Consider the following 21,112-nt stretch of genomic DNA (forward strand, 5'->3'; position numbering starts at 1 on the left):
GGAAATTTCACCGAGGAATTCTATTATCTTTTTCAGGTGATATGACTAACCTGGGGAGAGATATATTGGGCAAAATGAGATTAGTATACCTCAGTTTATATATATATATATATATATATATATATATATATATATATATATATATATATATATATATATATATATATATATATATATATATATATATATATATATATATATATATATATATATATAAAAGCCAGTGTAGAGCTGCCATTTAAAACTATGACTAGGAAACAACCAGTCAGGGCACATTTTTAGTCTAATGCAACATTACCAGTAATTCTTTTTTCCATCCCCGCTTCCAACTCAAGAGGCAAAGGCTTACCCAAAGCACCTAATTTGCCTCCAAAGTATACCACAAAAATCTCAGTTATTTCCCAAGCCTAACGTAAAAGTGTGTGAGAGGTTATCCCTTATCCCTATATATTTGCTGCACTTTTATGTTACTTGCAGTCATTGGTTCTGCAACCCAACAAGACAGACACAGACTTCAGAGGATAATTAGAACTGCAGAAAAAACAATTGCTACCAACCTGCCTTCCATTGAGGACCTGTATACTGCATGAGTCAAAAAGAGGGCTGTGAAAATATTTACAGACTCCTCACATTCTGGATATAAACTGTTTCAACTCCTACCCTCAAAACGAGCTATAGTTGTTCACATCAGAACAACTAGACACAAGAACAGTTTGTTCCCGAATGCCATCACTCTGCTAAACAAATAATTCCCTCAACACCGTCAAACTGTTTACTAAGTCTGCACTACTATTAATCTTCCCATCCTTCCCATCACCAATCTCTTTCCACTTATGACTGTATGACTGTAACTTTGTTGCTTGTATCCTTATGATTTATATTGATATTGTTTCCTGATTGCTTATTTGTACCCTATTACTATCATTAAGTGTTGTACCTTATGATTCTTGATGAACGTATCTTTTCTTTTATGTACACTGAGAGCACATGCACCAAGACAAATTCCTTGTGTGTCCAATTGTACTTGGCCAATAAAAAAATCTATTCGATTCTATTCTAAAAGTGCAGCACAATGCTTAAGCCTCGGCCCTTCAAGGATTTTCAAGACTCATTAAACCAACAGACTCCCCCACTATTTTGCTCAGGTTCAGGTGGAAGGCTGGTTCTCATGGTTACCAGAATGAAGGACATGTTCAGTTTGTTGAGTGTAGTAAATGAATGTGTGGGCTTCTCTGTAGAATTCTACATTCCTTTCCTAAACCTAAGAGGTAACTCAAATATCAAGCAAATGAAGGAGCAGTATTTCTTATGACATTAATAATAATAATAACATTGATTAAAAGGATTGTAGTATCAAAGTTTTTCTCTGGCTTCTTTCATTAAAAAAAAATTGGTTATTCCTAGGGGAGTATTGGTTACATGCAGTAGGATTGAGTGCTACTCAAGTGAACAGCTTTGCTAAAACCTGAAAGTCCAGCTTATGAGCCTACGCCCACCTCCACTCACATAGACACTAGAACTGTGGCACAAAAGTGCAGCATTGGTAGGCTTTCAGATAAAGGTGTACAGTATTTTTATATGTCCCCATTCTTGGAAAAGGCTTAAGATGTTAGAAGACAAATGCCATCTGGCTAATATACTTATGTTCTGTCCATCAGCAATTATGTCTCAACAGTTCTGGTCAAAGTAAAAGACATTCAGACAAAGAGAGCACAGCTTGCAGTCCAAGGTGCAAAAAGACTAGTGCATAAAGTCTGGAATCTCTTTATGTTAATCCAGGCAGCCAGTCATGGATGCTACAAAAATGTCACATCTTCTTGAGACTCAGCCCACTGCCATTGGCCATCATATTCCAGGTGCTTCCTGTTATCGAGCTTGCAATTTTCTGAATCCATTTTGCTCTTCCTGGAGGCCTTCACTGCTACATTCTCTTTGCTTGGTTGCTCAGCAGCTGCAGAGGTAAACTTCTCCTCAAGGCTCTGCACTAGCTTAGGGACTTGTCTACCCATGATTCCATTAGCCATTGGTGGTGACAGTTGGACCGGTGCACTTGGCTTGTTAAAACTTTGGCTCTTAACTAAACTAGAGGCCCATTCAGGATAAGTTTTGCTTTTGTCTTGCTCTTTGTCCATCTTTGCAAGAAAGACTCTCTCTAGATCTGCCTTCGATCTTTCTAATTCACTTCTGCCCAGAGGTCTACCTAAGGTAGGTGACATTATGGGTTCCACAGAAGAACTTTGTCCATATTCATCCATATCATCAGCTAGTGTGTCCAAATAACTACCAATAGATATACTATCCAGTTTGTCATTGGGATCCTGAAGACTATTCCAGCTGCCTCGTCGGGATGTATCTTGACTTTCTACCAAGCTGTACTGACTGCTGGTAAGGCTGCTACAGCGGCTGGTCAGCATCCCTTTTTCCTCAAGAAACCACTTGACAGATTCTATTCCATCATTCACAGCTACCAGTTGATGGAGGATCTTGATATCTATTGCTCTTAGATAGGCCTGCGGATGAAAGAAGAAGATATAATCAGATCATATGCTGGATGGAAGATCTTCAAGGTAAATTGGAATTACTGTAGACTAAGGGTATCACACTGGCAGCCCACAGACCAGATGCATCACATGCAGGCCATGCCCACCCCAGCTCCACAAATGGGAAAAATGTCACAAAACGTCCCGTGATGAGTTTGACACCCGTGCTGTAGACTGTTACAATAGTTAAAGGCCCGATATTTCTCAATATTTCTCAATGCAAAGCACATCAACTACAAATGTATCTAAGGGACAATTTTTTACATCAAAGTGGACTCAGGATGTTTTCCTACGCCAAACGATACCACACCCATTCTAAGGCAACATATTAATGATCCTTCTCCAATACATGTACACAAATGAGAAACTATATAGTTAGTCATAGGTCTTCTCTTAAGCAAAACTAGAATTTATTTCCTCATTCTCTGAAATAAGAGCCCTAAACATTTACTATTATGGGATTGCACAACTACTAAATTATGCATAAATATTTTGAACTTTGAAATATTTATAAGCTACAGTATGTGTGGGCAACCCATGAGCCATGAAGACATTATCTTCAAAATCAAATATATACTCACTGATGATATGGCAAATTCCATCCTCATGATAAATTGTCCAGTAGGGACAGGACTGCTGATTTTTTACTACAACCTAGTAATTGGCACTGGAATAATATACATCCTATTCTAATGTACATGTCCTTGTATGATGTTATAATGTAATATATTTGGACCATTGCACTTGGGTGTTGTAATCTTCTGAGAAATTTAGGTTGAAAACTCCAATTTTCCCATCAGATGCTACCAGATATGCTGCATTTAAATTGATGCCCAGTTAAAATCCAACACTAGTTTGGAAATGTCTACCACATGTGGCAAAATAGAAGGAATTCTAGCTTTCTATCTACTCTAGTGTAGTAAAAAATGTAAACTAAGGACAAATTTTGGAAGCTTTAGCACCAACACTGAGAAAGGCTGAATCAATGAATCAACAAGGAGAGGGCATTTCCAGTCATTAAAAATGTTATGTTTTAATCTTTTTTACTACTGGATTTGCCATTAGGTCTTCTTGCAATTTTACCTCCATAGACAAATTCATTAATACAACTAACCGTATAAGGTCCTGGGATATGAAACCATATGAAAGGCACCATCTGTCTCTACCAGTTTATTTTTCAGAATCTGGTATTTCCCCCAATTACTACGAGCTTCTGTGCTGAGCAGTGACATGGTAAAGATTTAAAGTTTGTATGTACCAAGTAGCAATGGCAAACAGCTCCTAACAAAGAGAATAGTCCAACATTATTTGATTGTGAAACAGCTGCTTGGCTATAAGAATCAACGTCAAGCAAATTGGAGCTGCCAGAGTGTTCGGTCTGTTTACTCTTGAATGTTGCCCTGCAAGAATAGGAGATGCAGTCACAAAGGGCAGAAGAGAAGCAAAGTTCTTGAAAAGCTTGCACAAAACTTGTTTAGAGAAGCTTGATTTATTAGCCACGATTCAAAGAAAAAAGTATTGGTTAATGATTCCAGCTGGACTAGATAATGTTGAAGTAGCAGATGACCGATGTGAGCACCATGGACAGGGGAACAGTTCCAAAAATACATGCTTAAAAATTAACCAAAAGGAATGTCTTTGCCTATACAGTAGGTCAGTGATGGCTAACCTTTTTGCCATTGCGCGCCAAGAGGTGGGGGGGTGGGCCGCGCGCATGCGTGCCCACACCCATAATTCTATGCACCCCACCCCCACGCATGTCCTGGAGGGTGGGGACAGCAAAAAACGGGCCTTCCAGTCCCACATGGCCTGGTGGGCGTGGCTTGGTGGTCATGTGACAGGGTGGGTGTGGCCAACTTGTAAAATGTGGTGAAACTTGCTTAGCAACCAAAATTTGGGGCACAATTGTGGTCATAAGCTAGCTAGCTTTCTTCCTTCCTTCCTTCCTTCCTTCTTCCTCTTTCTTTCTATCTTTCTTTCTTCCTTCCTTCTTCCTCTTTCTTTCTATCTTTCTTTCTTTCTTTCTTCCTTCTTCCTCTTTCTTTCTTTCTTTCTTTCTCTCTCTCTCTCTCTCTCGTCTCTCTCTCTCTCCCTTCCTCTTTCCTTCTCTTTCTGTCTGTCACTCACTCTCTTTCACACACACACACACACACACACACACACAACCTGGTCTAAACAGAGCCCTTCCTGGGGAGTTTTCCTGCCGGGACGCTCTTGGCAGCAGCAACAGTGGCAGCGGCGGCAGCAGCAGAGCTTGCCTGGGCTCCCCCCCAATCCCAGAACTGCACTGCACCGGGGAGTTTTCCCACATGGATGCTCCTGGCAGCAGCAGCAGCAGCAGCAGATCTTGCCTTGGCTCTCCCCCCCAATCCCAGAACTGCGCTGCGCCGGGGAGTTCTCCCACGTGTATGCTCCGGGCAGCAGCACCAGCAGCAGAGCTTGCCTGGGCTCCCCCACCATCCCAGAACTGTGCTGCACTGTGGAGTTTTCCTGTGTGGCCACGGTGCCAAAAGTGGCGGCAGCGGCAGAGCACACCCTGCCCTTCAGGGACCTGAAGGTGGGTGGCCTGGCCCAAAAGCGGCGTGTTCTCCATCATGGGCTGGAGGCGGGGTGGGGGGGGAAGGCAAGTGGGCAGCAGTCAGCCAAAGGCTCCGCAGAAGCCAAGCGCAAAAGCCGAGCACGCCACGCCCAAAAGGCAAGCGAGCCTTGCAGGTCCCCCCCTGAGGCTGAGCACAGTGGGTCTCCCTCCCCCCACCCACTGCCAGCATTGGCTTACCTTATAGATCCTCTCCCTGCAGCCCTGCCATGCTTTCTTCGGTTTCTGCCATCCACATGGCCTTCCGCTTGCCTGCCTTCACTCATGGCTGCGGGCCACAAATTGGTTGGGGGGGGCGTGGCCAGCTAGAGATTGCTACCAGCTCTCCGAACCAGCTCCAATCTCCGCTACCTACTCGGCCGATCCGGTCCAATCTGGTAGCATTTCACCCCTGATTTTCAGCCTCCAGAGGACCTCTGGGTGTGTGTGGAGAAGGCCATTTTTGCCCTCCCCAGACTCCTACAATGGCCCTAGAGCCAGGTAAGCGACAAAAAAACAGGCCTTCCCCACTGCCTCCCACCCCCAGGCCCTCTGGAGGCAGGAAACAGCCTGTTTACCTACTTCTGGTGGGGCCAGAAGATCCAAAAATCAGCTGGCGTGCCAGAGCCATAGGTTCACCATCACGGCTATAGGTGAAGAAGAGCAATCCAGGGAAAGCAGGAACACTAGAAGACACAGATTGAGGGTGGCTTCACAGATTATTCCAGGAAAGCATGATATAGTGGGATCTTTACCTATAAACAGTCTATAAACAGTTTATAGAATTCTTGATCTAAATGATAACTTATCACATGCAAAATATGGCTGCTTACAGTCCTCTCACACTAGTATTTCCAATAATGTTTGTAACTGTCTATGGAGATTCTCAGTTATCCAGGTCATAGTTGTCCCAAAGGTGCTTTTTCAAGAGGCAACTGGATTTCCTAGTTTTTTCCTTGAAGACATTTCACTTCAAGAGCTGAAGACGTTTCTCAGATGAGAAGAAAAAAGAAAAACAAGAAAGTCCAGTTGCCTCTTGAAAAACAATCTTTGGGATAGTGATTGTAATAGGAAAATAATTCCAGCTTGATATATTCCACATTTGCCACTTCTTTATCTTGAAACCAAAGCAACTAATTCAGCACCACTTGTTAATATAAAGGAAGGGATGGGAAGAATCAGATTCTATCCAGGATCTTGACCTGGTTTTATTGAGGTGGAATGGGTCCTCGGTGTGTTTTTAAAGAAACTGAAGAAAGTTACATTTATTTTCCTTTGATAATTCTCCATAGTTGTCTTTGAATTGAATATATCAAAGTAGCAGATTAGTATTCACAATTAATAATCTCTACATTTTAATTGTGCAACTTGACCTTAGAAAGTAGAAATGTGAATGAACAAATGGAGGAATTATATCTACGGAAATATTTGTCCAAAAGCCCTTTCAAAACATCAGGAAAAGACTTGAGAACAAATAGGACATGAATCCAGTTGCACAAGGCTATAGTCCTATTTTTGAACAAAAGCAAACACCTGGTGTTTGTTCAAGAGCTGTGATTAACATGTTGCAGCAATTCCCAAAGAATGGAATGAATTGTTTTATCTAAAACTGGATGGATAACTTGGACGGAAGGGAAGAGGAAAGGCTCTGAATTCCATCTTAATTGTTATTTGTAGCTTTCAAAACAAGCTCTTTATTGATAAAAATTCAAAGAAAATACAGTGCCAACAACACCTATATTTGTTGGTAATGTCAATATGCCTACCTAAATCTTATAAACTTAGCAATATATATTTAATGGTACATCAGCTAGAACAGATACCCAGTCAAAAACACATCCAATATATCCAACTGTAGGTCATATTACCTGAGGTTCCTGTGAATTATAGTGCAAAACATCTGGAAAGGCACAGTAGGAAGATGACTCATTAAGAGTGAGGTGTGGTTGATTAACCATGCTCATAAATCCACCTCAGGTTAATGAGGAATGCAAATTCCTCTGAAAATACTCCCACTTTGGAAATGAGATTAACTCTACAGAATGCTCCAAGAATGAATTATAGGATTCATTTCACTGGATAGCTGCTGACTTTTTCAATGGTTCCTTTTTATAGGGTTAAATTTGTTTTCAAAACAAAAAGGCTTTATTTTTAAATATTATTATAGCCTTAAATATCAAGAATTCATGGAAGGGTACTCATAGGACAAGGAACGTATGGATAGAATAGAGTGGAGTGGAGTGGAGTGGAGTAGAGTAGAGTAGAGTAGAGTAGAGTAGAGTAAAGTAGAGTAGAAATAGGAATAGGAATAGGAATAGGAATAGGAATGAGATAGGAAGAGGAAGAGGAAGAAGAAGAGGAAGAGGAAGAGGAAGAGGAAGAGTTGGAAGGGACCTTGGAGGTCTTCTAGTCCATCCAACCCACTGCTCAGACAGGAGACCCTATACCATTTCAGACAAACGGTTGTTCAATCCCTTCTTAAAAACTTACAGTGTTGGAGCATTCACAACTTCTGGAGGCAAGTTGTTCTACTGATTAATTGTTTTAACTGTTAGGAAATTTCTCCTTATTTCTAGGTTGCTACTCTCCTTGATTAGTTTCCATCCATTACTTATTAATGCTTATCCATTCCATATTAAGCAGTCTTATAAAGAATAGGTGCCTTATCCACAGCCTACACATTCCAGATGAAGATTTGCTACAATAATAAGGATCTTTCCAATGGGAGATGCAGCTACTGATCTGAAATGGATCTCTTCAGTAAGAGAGCCATTAATTAAAGTGCTGGCCCAGAAATATAAGTTTTAGTCCTATCAAGGCATGAAAGCCAGCTGGATGACTTTGTCTCTCAGCCCACAACTTGCCTTGTTGCTGAGAGGAAAACAGGAAGCAGAGCATTATATAAACTGCACAAAATAAAGGTCAGATATACAGATAATCCTCGACCTACAAACCATTTGTTTAGTGACTGTTCAAAGTTGCAACAGTACTGAAAAAAGTGAATTATGACCATTTTTCACGCTTATGAGTATTGCAGCTCTCCTGTGGTTACGTGATCAAAATTTGGATACTTGGCAACTGATATGTATTTATGATAGTTGCATGGGGTCATGTGATCATCTTTTGTTTTGTTTTTTTAACAGGCGAAGTCAATCGGGAAGCGAGGTTCATTTAACAACTGTATTTTTAACCCACCAATGATTCGCTTAACAACTGTGGCAAGAAAAGTTGTCAAATGGGGCAAAACTCCTTAACTAGTGTCTTGCTTAGCATGAGAAATTTTGGGGGTCAACTGTGGTTGCAAGTTGAGGAATACCTATAAATCTATTAATAAATAAGTGCTAAAATAGATACATGGTGTTGTGGTCCGTCAGCAGCCTATGGAGCTATCAATGGAGTCGGACAGCGTTGAGGCTGAGGTGGGGCCAGGGCCATTGGGAAGTGAGGTGTGGACTCCAGAGCCTCCGGAGACTGATAGTGGTGAGGCAGAGGAACAGGAGGAGCCTGTTCCTAATGCACGCATGAGAAGAGCTGCCAGAAGGCAAGAGCAGCTCAAGCAAAAAGGACAACTCGGGAATAGGGCTAAGAGATGATTGGCCCCTCCCATAAGACTTAAAACAGACCAGCACCAGCGTTTGAGCTTTGTTGGACAACAATGTTGGTAGCTTCGTCTTCTGCTTCGTCTATGTCTTGCATTTATTTTTGTGACCTCTGAACCTTTGCCAAGAAAGGCCTTTGGCAGTTTGCCTAATTGGATCAAGGTTTGCGATAGGACTGAGGAATTTGTGTTGGGAGGCATTTGTTTTAATTTGAGTTGAACGACGCTGGGAATGAAGTAATTCTCAGCTGTTCGAATAAAGTTTGTTTTTTCATGGACTGAGTTTCCTACTAACTACTTGGGCCTGGGTCACAACACATGGACCCTTGATTCCCTCCAGTGAAAGATGCCTTACACACCAATTCTATTGTCTGTTCACTCTCAGGCAAAATGATTATTATTCTCCCAGGCCTTTGTAATTTATAAATGTATCTACCGCATAGACATTTTTAAATCTTCTGGCTGATGCTTTTATTATACATTAATTAATGTGTTACTTTTTGTGTATTTGAATTATTACTCTGAGGGTTTTTTTTAAATCTTGTGGTTATTATGTATCACAACAACCCATCTGGAAAAACTTGGCTTTACTGTAAAGGATGGCATATGAAGGTTAAAATTCAATTACAAATCCTTCAGGACTTTGCGATCACAATTACAACATTTTCTCCTCCCATTTTCTCTAAAACAGGAGAAAAGTAGAAGGTAAAGCCATAAAAATTAGCCCAAAATCTGGTCTTTATCTAATTCATTGTTTCTCAACCTCAGCAACTTTCAAGATGCATGGACTTCAACTCCCAGAATTCCATGCACCTTAATTTGATGAGGTTGAGAAATACCGGTCTAACGTTTTAACTCTCTGCTGGAGCTAATAATGCAGCTATAGATAGAGTACACTGTATTACAGTGCATTACACGATACTTTTAAAATCCCTCAGGACCTTCCTGATTAGACTCTCAACTGTTTTCATTATAATTTAATTACTTCCTCAGAATACAGAAAATAATCTCTACATTGATGGGCATATTGTGCACACTGCAGTCTTGCTTTTGAACTAAAATGATGCTAAAGAATTCCAATAGCAGAGTGATTGTTCGAGATTTATGTGCCAAGGCCGCCCAGGCATCAATCAAAAGAATATCCATACTGAATTACAGCACTCTCCAATGAAAAGAGGGATGATAAAGAAAGCTTGACCGAATGCAGTTAATAAAATGGGCCATGGATCTTTACATTTTGTTTTTCACACATCTGACCCAGAAAATTTAAAATATAGACTCTACAAAGAATCCCATCCCCACAACAAAGTTCATGAAAATGATCCTATGATTTTATTTTCTTTTAGCCCAGGCTTGCTTAAGTTACAAATAGTTCTTTTAGTCACTTAAGAATTATAATCCTAGTACTTTACTCTGTGTTTATTTAGTTTCATCACATAACTTTGCATTTAAAGCATGTAAACCAGGAGGTAGCTAACAAACAAAACACCAAACCAGTGAATTAAATTTACTTTGATAATAAACGATTCAGAAGAGCAGCAGAAAATTACAGAATACAACCAAAAGAAAATGCCAATTAAAAGCATAGAGAAAGTTAAACGTTAAATGAAACGTTGCAACAATTTTCAATCCAGATCAAATGTATTCCCACCAAAGATAAAGATCTGTTTCACGAACTTTCAAAAAGCTTTCAGAAAAGGATTTTGAAATCTAGATGCCACCATCAGAAAGGCTGCCTCGTGTATTTTCACTGAAAAATATATCTATTTTTCTATTTCCTCAGAAAAAAGATACAATCTTTGAGTAATATTCATCCATGAAATTGTCTTGGAAACAATATGGAAATGGTGTGCCAATGTTTCCTTCAAGGGTTTTTTTCAGCTTCTCAGACTGGCCTGCAGCCCTGATATTTCCCAAATAATAACTGGACTTCCAAGTACAGACCAGATTAGCAGGAACAACTACGTGCTGAGGCCTGGAGCAAGTGTCCCAAACCAGATAAGAAGAACTTCAAAACACATTACATATACTTCTCTGTATCAGTTGGTGCAAAGTGATATCCAACAGATGAATTACCCTCACCTCAAGTTACATTTTGACATTTTATCTGCTGGCCATGCTGGCTGGCATTTAGAGAGCTCGCACTGTAGTCTAGCACATCAGGGGCACAAACTTTGAACAAAGCATGCATGGCCAGCTCACACCGGCTGGAGTTTTTCTTAATTCTTCTCCTTTACATCTTGGTTAAGTAGGCATCTTTTGAAACCCAGAGTGTCAGGGAGAATTAACTGTACCAGCCTCAGAAGGACCTCCCAGGAAATAAAGGCCTCCCCAGGAAGGAGCACTTCAATGCTACTTCCGCCTAAATCATTTTGACGACAATCTCTAGTAAGAAAACTACCTTTCCTGGATTTATAATTAAGATATAATTCTCAGATTATATTTTGGGCAATTGAACCCAAATTTCTGTTGCTAAGTGTAAGATTCGTTAAGTGAGCTTTGACTCATTTTATGACTTTTCTTGCCACAAAGTTAAGTGAATCACTGCTGTTGGCAAATTAGTAACATGGTTGTTAAGTGAAACTGGTTTCCCCACTGACTTTGCTTGTCAGAAGGTCGCAAAAGGTGATCCCATCACACCTGGACACCACAACTCTCATAAATATGAGTCCGTTGGCAAGCGTCCGAATTTTGATCATGTGACCATGCGGATGCTGCAATGGTTTTAAGTGTGAAAAAGGGTCATGTCTCTTTTTTCAGTGGTGTTGTAACTTTGAACGGCCGCTAAATGAACTATTGTAAGTGGAGGACTACCTGTACGGCTCCAAGATGGACATAGAACTTTGCACCAGATCAAGGAATTGGAGGCAATCAAGTTAGACTTGCTCTGCGGGCAATCCTAGGACATGTGGTTCTGTTTTTGCCTGTACATGCAAACAGTGAAAACCGTCTGATTCACCACGTGAAAATCAGTCTCTTAAATCAGCCATTTATGGCAGTGCAGCCTGTAACTTAATCCATCCCAACTGTTTTCCTTCTACATTTCTCAGCATCCTTGTAAATGAAGAAGTTCGTGACGGAAACAAAGTATATGACGGATGAAAATACCCTCAGTTTGAAAAATCAAAACAACACCCTCTTGCTAAGAAAACTTATGAGTATTTTCATGCTGGGGAGCAGATGTCTCCCTCAGGCAAACAGCCAGCCTGTGTGTAGAGAATGGAGGCCTGTTACATTGCATTCCGTTTTTTTGCCTGGAGAAACAATCTTGGGACAAAACCATTTTTTCTCGTTCTCTATTTTGTGTCGAGATGGAAAAGTAATATTTAAATGCCAAGTTTCATATGAAAGATCGTTTTAAAAATGGAGATGCGATTAGCGTTGAGGCCCAGCTGCTTATTACAATGCTGGTTGGGATGATTGGTTCCTAAATTTTAAAAAAAAATGGAAGATCAGAAGTAACTTGAAGACCATTCAACTTGAAATTTTACATGACAATATTTTCCATTTTTATGGAAATCTCAATAGAATTAACAACACAATCCTGTATATATTGACTCAGAAATAAAATAAATCCAAGTTCAGAGGGATTTACTCTCATATAAATGGGCTGCAATGTAAATCGCACCTGGATGACACATTGCAAAGTTATTTAAATTATTTATTTCATTGGATTTAGAGCTTGCTCAACTTCCAGATGCCTCTGGATGGCTTATATGTTAAGAGTAGAAGCAGTGAAATGAAAATAAAAAAGAGAAGCGTGTATATCTGTTTTGTGGCTATTATTTTTAAAAATTATTTTACTACAGATGCATTTTTTCAAAGTTAATGTTTGTTAATAATGTTATATTATGGATATTTTGTATGTAAGAGATGAACCTGTAAGCCTCTGAGAATCATTTGACTGTGGCTGGTAATAAAACAAATTAATAAATGTATTTTTTCCCTTTCCATGACCAATACTTGGAGCCTCCCTGGACAAGTCCTTGCAGTTTTCTTGGAAAGAATTACCAGAAGTGGTTTTCCATTGTCTACCTAATGTTGGACTAGAACTCATAACCTCACGATTTCTAACTTGATGCCTCAACCACTACACCAAACTGGCTCTAAGAAATGTATACATTCTCCTATTTGAATCTCATTTGTCCTAAGGTTCAATTATAATAAATCTGCCATGATGCAATTTGCATGATTAAAAACTATCATCATAATAATAACTTGAGCTGCTACCCTACTTAGCTGATCCTCAAAACAGTTAAGCAGGTTTGGACTTGATTATTACTCAGATGAAAGGCAATCAGGGCAATAGACTAACCTGAGAAGTTTAAAAAATCTCAAACAGAATAACAAACTATTTCCATATTCAGAGTTGTTTTACAACTGAAGAAAAAAACCTTAAAGGACAAGATATGGATGCAGACATGAAGCTACCTTGAACTGGATTGAATCTTACCTAGTGCCTGTTTAGTTCCAGGTGCCAAATAAATTCATGCTGGACACACTAAAATCATTTTAGGATTACTTCAAACACACTGTTTCTTAGATCCAGTCTATCCATTTTCATGCTTTTATCTGAATTGGGCTAATCAAAAACATCAAGTATGTGTGTATTTTCATGTGCATTACTTCAATGGAATATTTTGCAGAATCCCATGGAAAAGCCAACTGTATCATTAGAACTGGGCAGACTTTCAGAGGCAGACCTTAACTTTGAATCCAGACTTGGTCAAATGTTTCTAGCATCTGAAATTGGGCACCACATATTTCAATTTCAATCTGGTATTTGAAGTGAGCTGGGCTGGGAAAGGGCAGCCTCACAATCAGATATTTGGATTAAGCATTAAACAGTATAGATTGAGAGCTAGAGAACAGAGTGAACTTTTAAAGCTATACTAACATAAGTAATCAATAACTTCATAGAGCGAGCATCTAGCACTGAAGTATTCTTCATTTCCAGCCAAGAGTGGAAGTGCCTGTCATATCCAAAATCTGATGATAAATCTGATTTTGAATGCTGGAAAGGAAGCTGAGCTGGGACAAATGTGTGTGTTAAAAGTTGTCCATCATCAGATGGGGATGGAGAGGCAGTGCTTGGGAATTAGGAACTGGGAAATAGGGAGGCATCCAATAAATTGCTAGCCTATAGAAAGGTGGGCAAGTTTGTTCTCGGAACCAACAAGTAAAAGACAAGAGAGCAGGGCTAAAGAGTCCAGGCTGGGCATTAACGATCAAGTTCAGCAGGGACCATCAGGGGAAGGTATCTGGAGGAAAATCCCAAATTCACTCAACAACAAAAATCTGTCTCCCAGCCAGCGGGGGCTCGGTTTGCTTCATCTAAAACCCGAGGCATTTGGGGTAGATTGGGAAAGAAAACTCAAAAGGACCTAATTGTGTAACCGAAGCCAAATCCACCCATTCATAGCGAGGGATTCTTTATGCCAAATCAGCTGTTCCTAGCACAGGAAGGCCACGGCGCGGTTCGGAATGAAAAGAAAAAAGGGGAATGAATGAGGAAGGGAGTTCGGAGGAACAAGATCTTTGCCTTTTCTCCCTTCCAGAAGCAACAAAAAAAAAGGGTGGGGGAAGAGTGGGGTGCAAAGGGGGCATCCTATCTTTCCGCGCGGAAAGAAGGGGGTGGTGGTTTCCCCGCGACTCACCAATTCCAGCTTCAGAGCCTTGATCTTCTCCCCCAGCCCGTGGCGGGGCCCCCGATTCGGGCTGTTCCGAAGCAGGTGAGCCGTGGGGTCCCCCCGCAGCCATCGGATCAGCCCGTCCGGAGGTTTCTGCCCGAGTTTCATCTCCAAATCCTTCAGGTCCGGAGGCAGGGGGAGCTCGGCGCCGCTGCCCGGAACCTCCATCCCAGGAAAGGGGCGGTAAAGCGAGAGGCTGGGTCTGTCTCGGCAACTGGAAGCGGGCGCTCCTTTCCCCAACCTTCCAGCTGGGCTTGTGAGCTGTTGAAGGCTCGGTCTGGCAGACAGTCCCTCCCAGAAGCTCCGGGCGTGTGGGCGGGAGTTCCGCAGGCAGCACCCTTATAAATCGGAGCCTCTCCGAGGGCCTCGGCCGATCTCTCGGCTCCGAAGTCTCCCTGCGGGCTCCTCATCACAAGCGGGGCTTCTTCCCCTTCCAGCGGTGCTTTGCCGGGTATAACCCGGAGCTTTCCTTCCTCCCCGCCGTCGCCGTCCTTGGGTTCGCTTTCCTTCTAGGGGTGCTGGAAGCGGCCGGCATTCAACCCGGGATGAGTTGGCCGCGTCATCCGAGCAGGCAGCGCCAATGCCTGGCAAAAGTTCCAGGGGGCTGCGGGAGCAGCGCCAGGTCGCCAGGCAAAATCTGCCCCGTCCCGGGATTGTAGCAGCAGCAGCAAACGGCAAAGTCCGCCTGCCTTCTTCTTCTTCCTTAGAGGGGCTGCCCACCCTCCGGCCCCCACCGACGCGGCTCCTCTTCCCAACCTCCCCTACCTGCCCGGGATAGGAAACACAATGCAGAGGAGCCAGCCGCCAAGACTGGAGCTCGGCTACCGTAATACCCCTCGGAGAAGCACATTCCGCCTTACCTTATTTCCTCAATGGAGAGCAGGAGGAATCAACAAACACCCGCAAATGGAATCCAGCCTTGCCAGATTTCGAAGGATGGCTGGCTCCGAACATCCAATTTAGACTCATTAGTTTAATTTTACAAGGCTTTGCCTTCCCACGTGTCTTCCCTCCTTCGACCTGCATCTGCCTTTTCTTCTATTACTGTATTTTTATGCCTGCCTGTATTTGATGCCCCTTTTTGGAACTCAAGGCATTTCAGGTGCGAAATTCAGCAGGTTCTGGAGAACCGGTAGTGGAAATTTTGAGCAGTTCGGAGAACCGGCAAATACCACCTCTGGCTGGCCCCCGAGTGGGGTGGGAATGGAAATTTTGCAATATCCTTCCCCCCAGGAGTGGGAAGGGAATGGGGATTTTGCAGTATCCTTCCCCCAGGAGTGGGGTGGGAATGGGGATTTTGCAATATCCTTCCCCCAGAAGTAAGGAGGGAATGGGGATTTTGCAGTATCCTTCCCCTGCCATGCCCACCAAGCCACATCCACAGAACCGGTAGTAAAAAAAAATTGGATTTCACCACTGAGACATTTGTATATAAAATGAGCATTGCTGTGAATAAAAGCTAATGATTTTCATGATATTCAACATAGAGTGTATGAAAGGGAATGTATACCATGCGGCCAGCAGCCAAGAAAGGAGCATGTCAAGTTGTTCAGGTTGACGTGCAACAAATATACTGGTAATCTTTGACTTACAAAAGTTCATTTCGTGACCGTTCAAAATTACAGGGGCACTGAAAAAAGTGGCTTATAACCATTTTATTTATTAATTTTATTTATTTATTTAATCAAATTTTTATACCGCCCTATCTCCCGAAGGACTCAGGGCGGTTTACAGCCTGATAAAATAGCACAAGAATAAATACAGGATAAAAACAATATTTAAAAAACTTATTGAATTAAGTTTTAATTTAAATTTAAAATTATAATTAAAATAGTAAAAAACCCCATTTAAAAACTAAAATTTAAAAACTAAAATTCTAGGCCAGTCATGCGCAAATAAATAGATGTGTCTTCAGCTCGCGGCGAAAGGTTCGAAGGTCAAGAAGTTGGCGGAGTCCTGGGGGAAGTTCATTCCAGAGGGTGGGAGCCCCCACAGAGAAGGCCCTTCCCCTGGGTGTCGCCAGTCGGCACTGCCTGACGGACGGCACCCTAAGGAGTCCCTCCCTGTGAGAGCGTACGGGTCGGTGGGAGACAATCGGTGGCAGTAGACGGTCCCGTAAGTAACTCGGCCCTATGCCATGGAGCGCTTTAAAGATAGTAACCAAAACCTTGAAGCGCACCCGAAAGACCACAGGTAGCCAGTGCAGCCTGCGCAGGAGTGGTGTCACATGTCTATCACCCGCGCAGCTGCATTCTGAACTAACTGGAGCCTCCGGATGCTCTTCAAGGGGAGCCCCATGTAGAGAGCATTGCAGTAATCCAAGCGAGAGGTCACGAGCGCATGAGTGACCGTGCATAGGGTTCATTGAACAACCATGTTACTAACTTAACTGCAGTGATCCACTTTAACAATTGTGACTAGAAAGGTCATAAAATGGGGCAAAACTCACTTAACAAATGTCTCACTTAGCAACATAAATTTTAGGCTCAATTGGGGTCATAAGTCAAGGACTATTTGTATGTGAAATATTTAGTTTATGTTTTAAAAACAATATATAAAATATCTTAAATATTACTTTTATTTACAAAATAGGTGAATAAGATGCAATAGATATATTACCCCATAAAGGACTATAGCTAAGACTGCAATTCTATTCCAAACATACATACATACATACACACACACACACCCATCATTGTATTAGCCCAGCTTGTTCCTACCATGGCTGGGACAGGGGGATCTGAAGAAAATTGTATATGCATCAGTTTGAATCCATGGATGAAGAGTGGGATATAAATTTATATTAGCATGCAAATAATTTGACCAGGCATAAGGAATCTTTCTGTTGACTCTAGAATAAATAAGGCATTTAGTTGCAGCAATGGAAAATCTCAGTGTTAATCCAGAAGTTTTTAAGTGAGCTTGGTATGGACATGTAAATGTGTTCTTTTCTAAAAATCAAATTTATTTAATGCCTTAGGTGGCCTAGCTGCAGTGTCATCCTACCCATATAAGCATTTTAGATACAGGTGCATGTTGCTTAATGACTGCCCTGTTTAGTGACTGAAGTCACGGTGGTGCTAAAAAAGTAACTTCACAACCAGTCCTCATATTTATGACAATCACAGAATCCCTGGGCTCATGTGATTATCTTCAGGCACTTCTCAACTGGTGGCCACTTATGATCTTGTAGCATCCTGTGGCCATGTGATTCCCACACTTCAGAACCAGCTTCTGTCAAGCAGAGTTAAAGACTGCAGTAAAATTGCAAGTTGATTTTAATGACCTACAGCGAGGTTATAAACTAGTCATCATTATGTGATGCTTTGCTTACCGACGGAGTTTCCAATCCCAATTATGATCACTAAGCAAAGATATCAAACTAATTGAGGATTCACGGCCCTTATTATTACAATATCCCTTTATCCACTGTTTGGAGGAGTTCTTACATTTGAACTATAGCAGATCGAAGTTCAATAGATAAAGCTCTTCTTTCATTGTTGGATTTAAAAGCTAAGAAAAATGTGCTTATTGATTCTGAGCATATCATTCATATCTTTAAGAGACTAGCTTAAAATAAAATTACATCACAAGAGGTGAAGTGGACTCACAGCTCGAAATTGTTTTGAGTTGCAGATGTTTCTGTGAATATCACTAGACTACAATTTTCCTATTTGTAAATATGAGATAATTACATTAGACGTTTTATGATTTCTGGACCAAGGTATTGTACGAATGGACGATTACTCAGTACATCATGGTTAAATAGCATAGGACTAAGCACAATTTACTAACCCAGCCAAGGATGTCTTCCTGTTCTGAGTCCTCAGGCTCAAAATATTCTTCCTCTGAACTACCTCTGGTCAGAGACCATCCTCCCTCTCTCTTGCTCTGCATTCCCATAATGCTGCAGAAGGCATTTCAGCCATGTCAAAACTCATTACTACACTGTTTCTCAACCTCAGCAACTTTAAGTGATGTGAACTGAAACTCATAGAATTCCCTAGCCAGCATGCTGCCTGGGGAATTTTATTAAAGTTGCTGAGGTTGACAACTGAATTACTATGTAGTACAGTTTTACATACCAAAAAGCTCCAGTCTAGGAATATGGGATTCATTCATCATCTCTGAAAAATTTCAATTTCAGATGATTGAGGCAACAATAGTTTTTCCTAGCATCCCACCTAACCCCAAATCTTGCTTCCGCAGGAGCTCTCCACAGTTCTGATCTTAGCTCTCTGATCTACTACGGTATATACCTTTGCATACTTCCTACTTCACCTCTCCCAATTTGGTATTTTTTCCTGACATACACAGAATACAGGTCAGCATGTCAGCTTGGAAGGCTGACAGTTACATGTGTCACTGACACACATGTGACCCAACATGTGTGAAAGACACAAATGTGAATAAAGTAAAAATAAATACACCTCCAATTGCAGGGATAAAGTAAGAAAATACATTTATTTGAATCAGGAGAAAGAAATAGAATAGAGTTATTCATGATGGCTAGCATTTTGAAACAGATGCAAGTGGAACTGCGATTTATAAGTACATATGATAATACATATTTATTTCTACTTAGAAATAAATATATTTGTGCTGAACTCTCAGCACATTTTCCCACAACACATTGAAGTAAATTGACCTGCCACTCATCAGATTACTTTTCTGTGTACTCCTAGACAGCGTAGTTAATTTATGGAGATGCAGAAAATTATGGTTCAATGATTAACGTAGACAAGTTAACCACAGGGAAAGGTACTACTGAGAAAACTGGTGAATAAGCCAATTTACAATCAAATAAAAGATAATTTCATCATATAGGGAGCTGGGAAGATCCATTTCACATTTGGAAATGAAAGAACTTTCAGCAAAATGTATCAAGAAAACACTCTGCAATGGGTCAACTCAAGATTTCTTAGAGGATGCATGTATTTTGATTTAAGTTCTATTGAATTTACAGAGTTTGGGTAAGGTGTTTCCAATAGTGCCTTAACCTGGTGCTTTTTATTGATTTTTGCATTTTTCATTTGTTTGTTCATCAACCAGAGTCCCAATGGTAGGTGGACAGCCATTCATACTTACTGAATAATTTAAGGAATAGGTAAATTGTATTAAGTTGCATATTTGGAAGATATCTGGAACACACGCACACCCAATGAAATTAGATTGCCCCCCAGCTCTGCCAGCTTTTTTGTAAACCATTTAAAACATGGATGTGCTCCAGGGCCCAGGGACTGGGAGATTAGATGACCGCTGAGTGGGTTTTGTAAATAGTTTTGTTTGGCTTTTACCTTCAGGAACCACTGTAGATGCTTACCTTTGTTAATATTTTAAAATTGATTTCAACGTATTGTTAACTGCCTAAAGTCACATTTACTAGATGTGAAACCATATAAATCAATTAAATAAATCAATATTTAATAAATCCCATTGGAGTTTATTCTAGGGAAGATATGTACAACCTTGTAGTATAATATCATTACTGTTCAAATGTGTAACTCTAGAAACATAAAAAATGGATGTTTACTTGACAGACTGGCTTAAACTGACCAGTCAAATACCTTTCCTACAGACCAGATAGATCGGGGGTCTCCAACCTTGGCCACTTTAAGACTTGTGGACTTCAACTCCCAGAATTCCTCAGCCAACTTTGCTTTGCTGGCTGAGGAACTCTGGGAATTGAAGTCCACAAGTCTTAAAAGTGGCCAAGGTTGGAGACCCTTGGACTAGGCTACATTTGGGGGGTGGGGATTCAGGAACAGACTTCTGGCCAGTGCTAATCATTAATGTGTTATGTTCTCCCTACCTTCACAGCTCTGATGTCCATTGTCCCTTAAATCCCAGGAATTCTGGAAGTCCACAAGTCTTAAAGTTGCCAAGGTTGGAGACCCCTGAGATAGATCATACTCTCTGGAGCAGCTGCAAACTGAAAATGTGAAAAATAAGGAACACCAACAGTTTCCCCTCTAACAAGATCACAGTAGTCTAACTACAAAAGAAGATGATTTATGGGATCAAAGGGGCATAGGATTATTAGTATTAGGATCCAGTTATGACAGACATACTATTCTGAAGAACTGAGTGAAGAAAAATTCCTGCCAGTGGCTATATCCACTTCCATCTGAGAGCAATAAGTATTCAGTGAGGGTCAAGAAGCAATGGCGGAAAGGGAAAATAATATCAACTGTTATTTTATTTGTATAGGAGCTCAAGGCAATATGCTAGTGTTTCCTCCTCCTCTTCTTTCCCACAACAGCAAATCTGTGTGGAACATTGGGTTGACTAGAGAATGACTAGCCCAGAATCCCCAATGAACTTCCATATCTGAGGGCAGATTAGAAGTTCAACAGTTTACCCACAACACCACACTGGCTCTTATCATGCCAAAGTTCCTTTTGGGTTGCAAGTTTTGTGATGTTGCAATAAATTACTTTCTTTCATGGTATTTATGCACTATATCTTTGGATACTCTCTCTCTCTCTCTCTCTCTCTCTCTCTCTCTCTCTCTCTCTCTGTGTGTGTGTGTGTGTGAGCCTTTCAGTCAGTGGCAACTGCCTGGACTGAACGTTGCAGGATTTTTTGGCAAGAATTTTCAGAAGTGACTTGCATTGCCTGTTTACTAGGGCTGACAGAGAGCGACTGGCTTTGTGCCTAAGGTGAAACTGGAACTCATGGTCTCCTGTTTCTAGTGTGGTGCCTTAAC

The 21,112-nt window shown here is 41.1% G+C and overlaps 1 protein-coding gene across 2 annotated transcripts; it reads right to left on the minus strand.

The window, feature by feature from the left end:
- Window positions 1-225: 225 nt before the first annotated feature.
- On the minus strand, window positions 226-20,338 carry LURAP1 (leucine rich adaptor protein 1). 2 transcript variants are annotated; one of them, XM_058175811.1, is made up of 2 exons: window positions 20,216-20,338; window positions 226-2,510 (listed from the first exon to the last, which is right to left on the minus strand). In XM_058175811.1, the coding sequence occupies exons 1-2, from the start codon at window positions 20,234-20,236 to the stop codon at window positions 1,797-1,799; spliced, it is 735 nt and encodes a 244-aa protein (XP_058031794.1). In that variant the 5' UTR covers window positions 20,237-20,338; the 3' UTR covers window positions 226-1,796. The 2 variants fall into 2 exon arrangements, with proteins under 2 accessions (XP_058031794.1, XP_058031792.1); XM_058175809.1 differs by lacking the exon at window positions 20,216-20,338 and adding an exon at window positions 14,371-16,072.
- Between the last annotated feature and the right edge of the window lie 774 nt (window positions 20,339-21,112).

The sequence above is a fragment of the Ahaetulla prasina genome, chromosome 3 (genome assembly GCF_028640845.1).
Source record: "Ahaetulla prasina isolate Xishuangbanna chromosome 3, ASM2864084v1, whole genome shotgun sequence".
NCBI classification, from domain to species: Eukaryota; Metazoa; Chordata; class Lepidosauria; order Squamata; family Colubridae; genus Ahaetulla; species Ahaetulla prasina.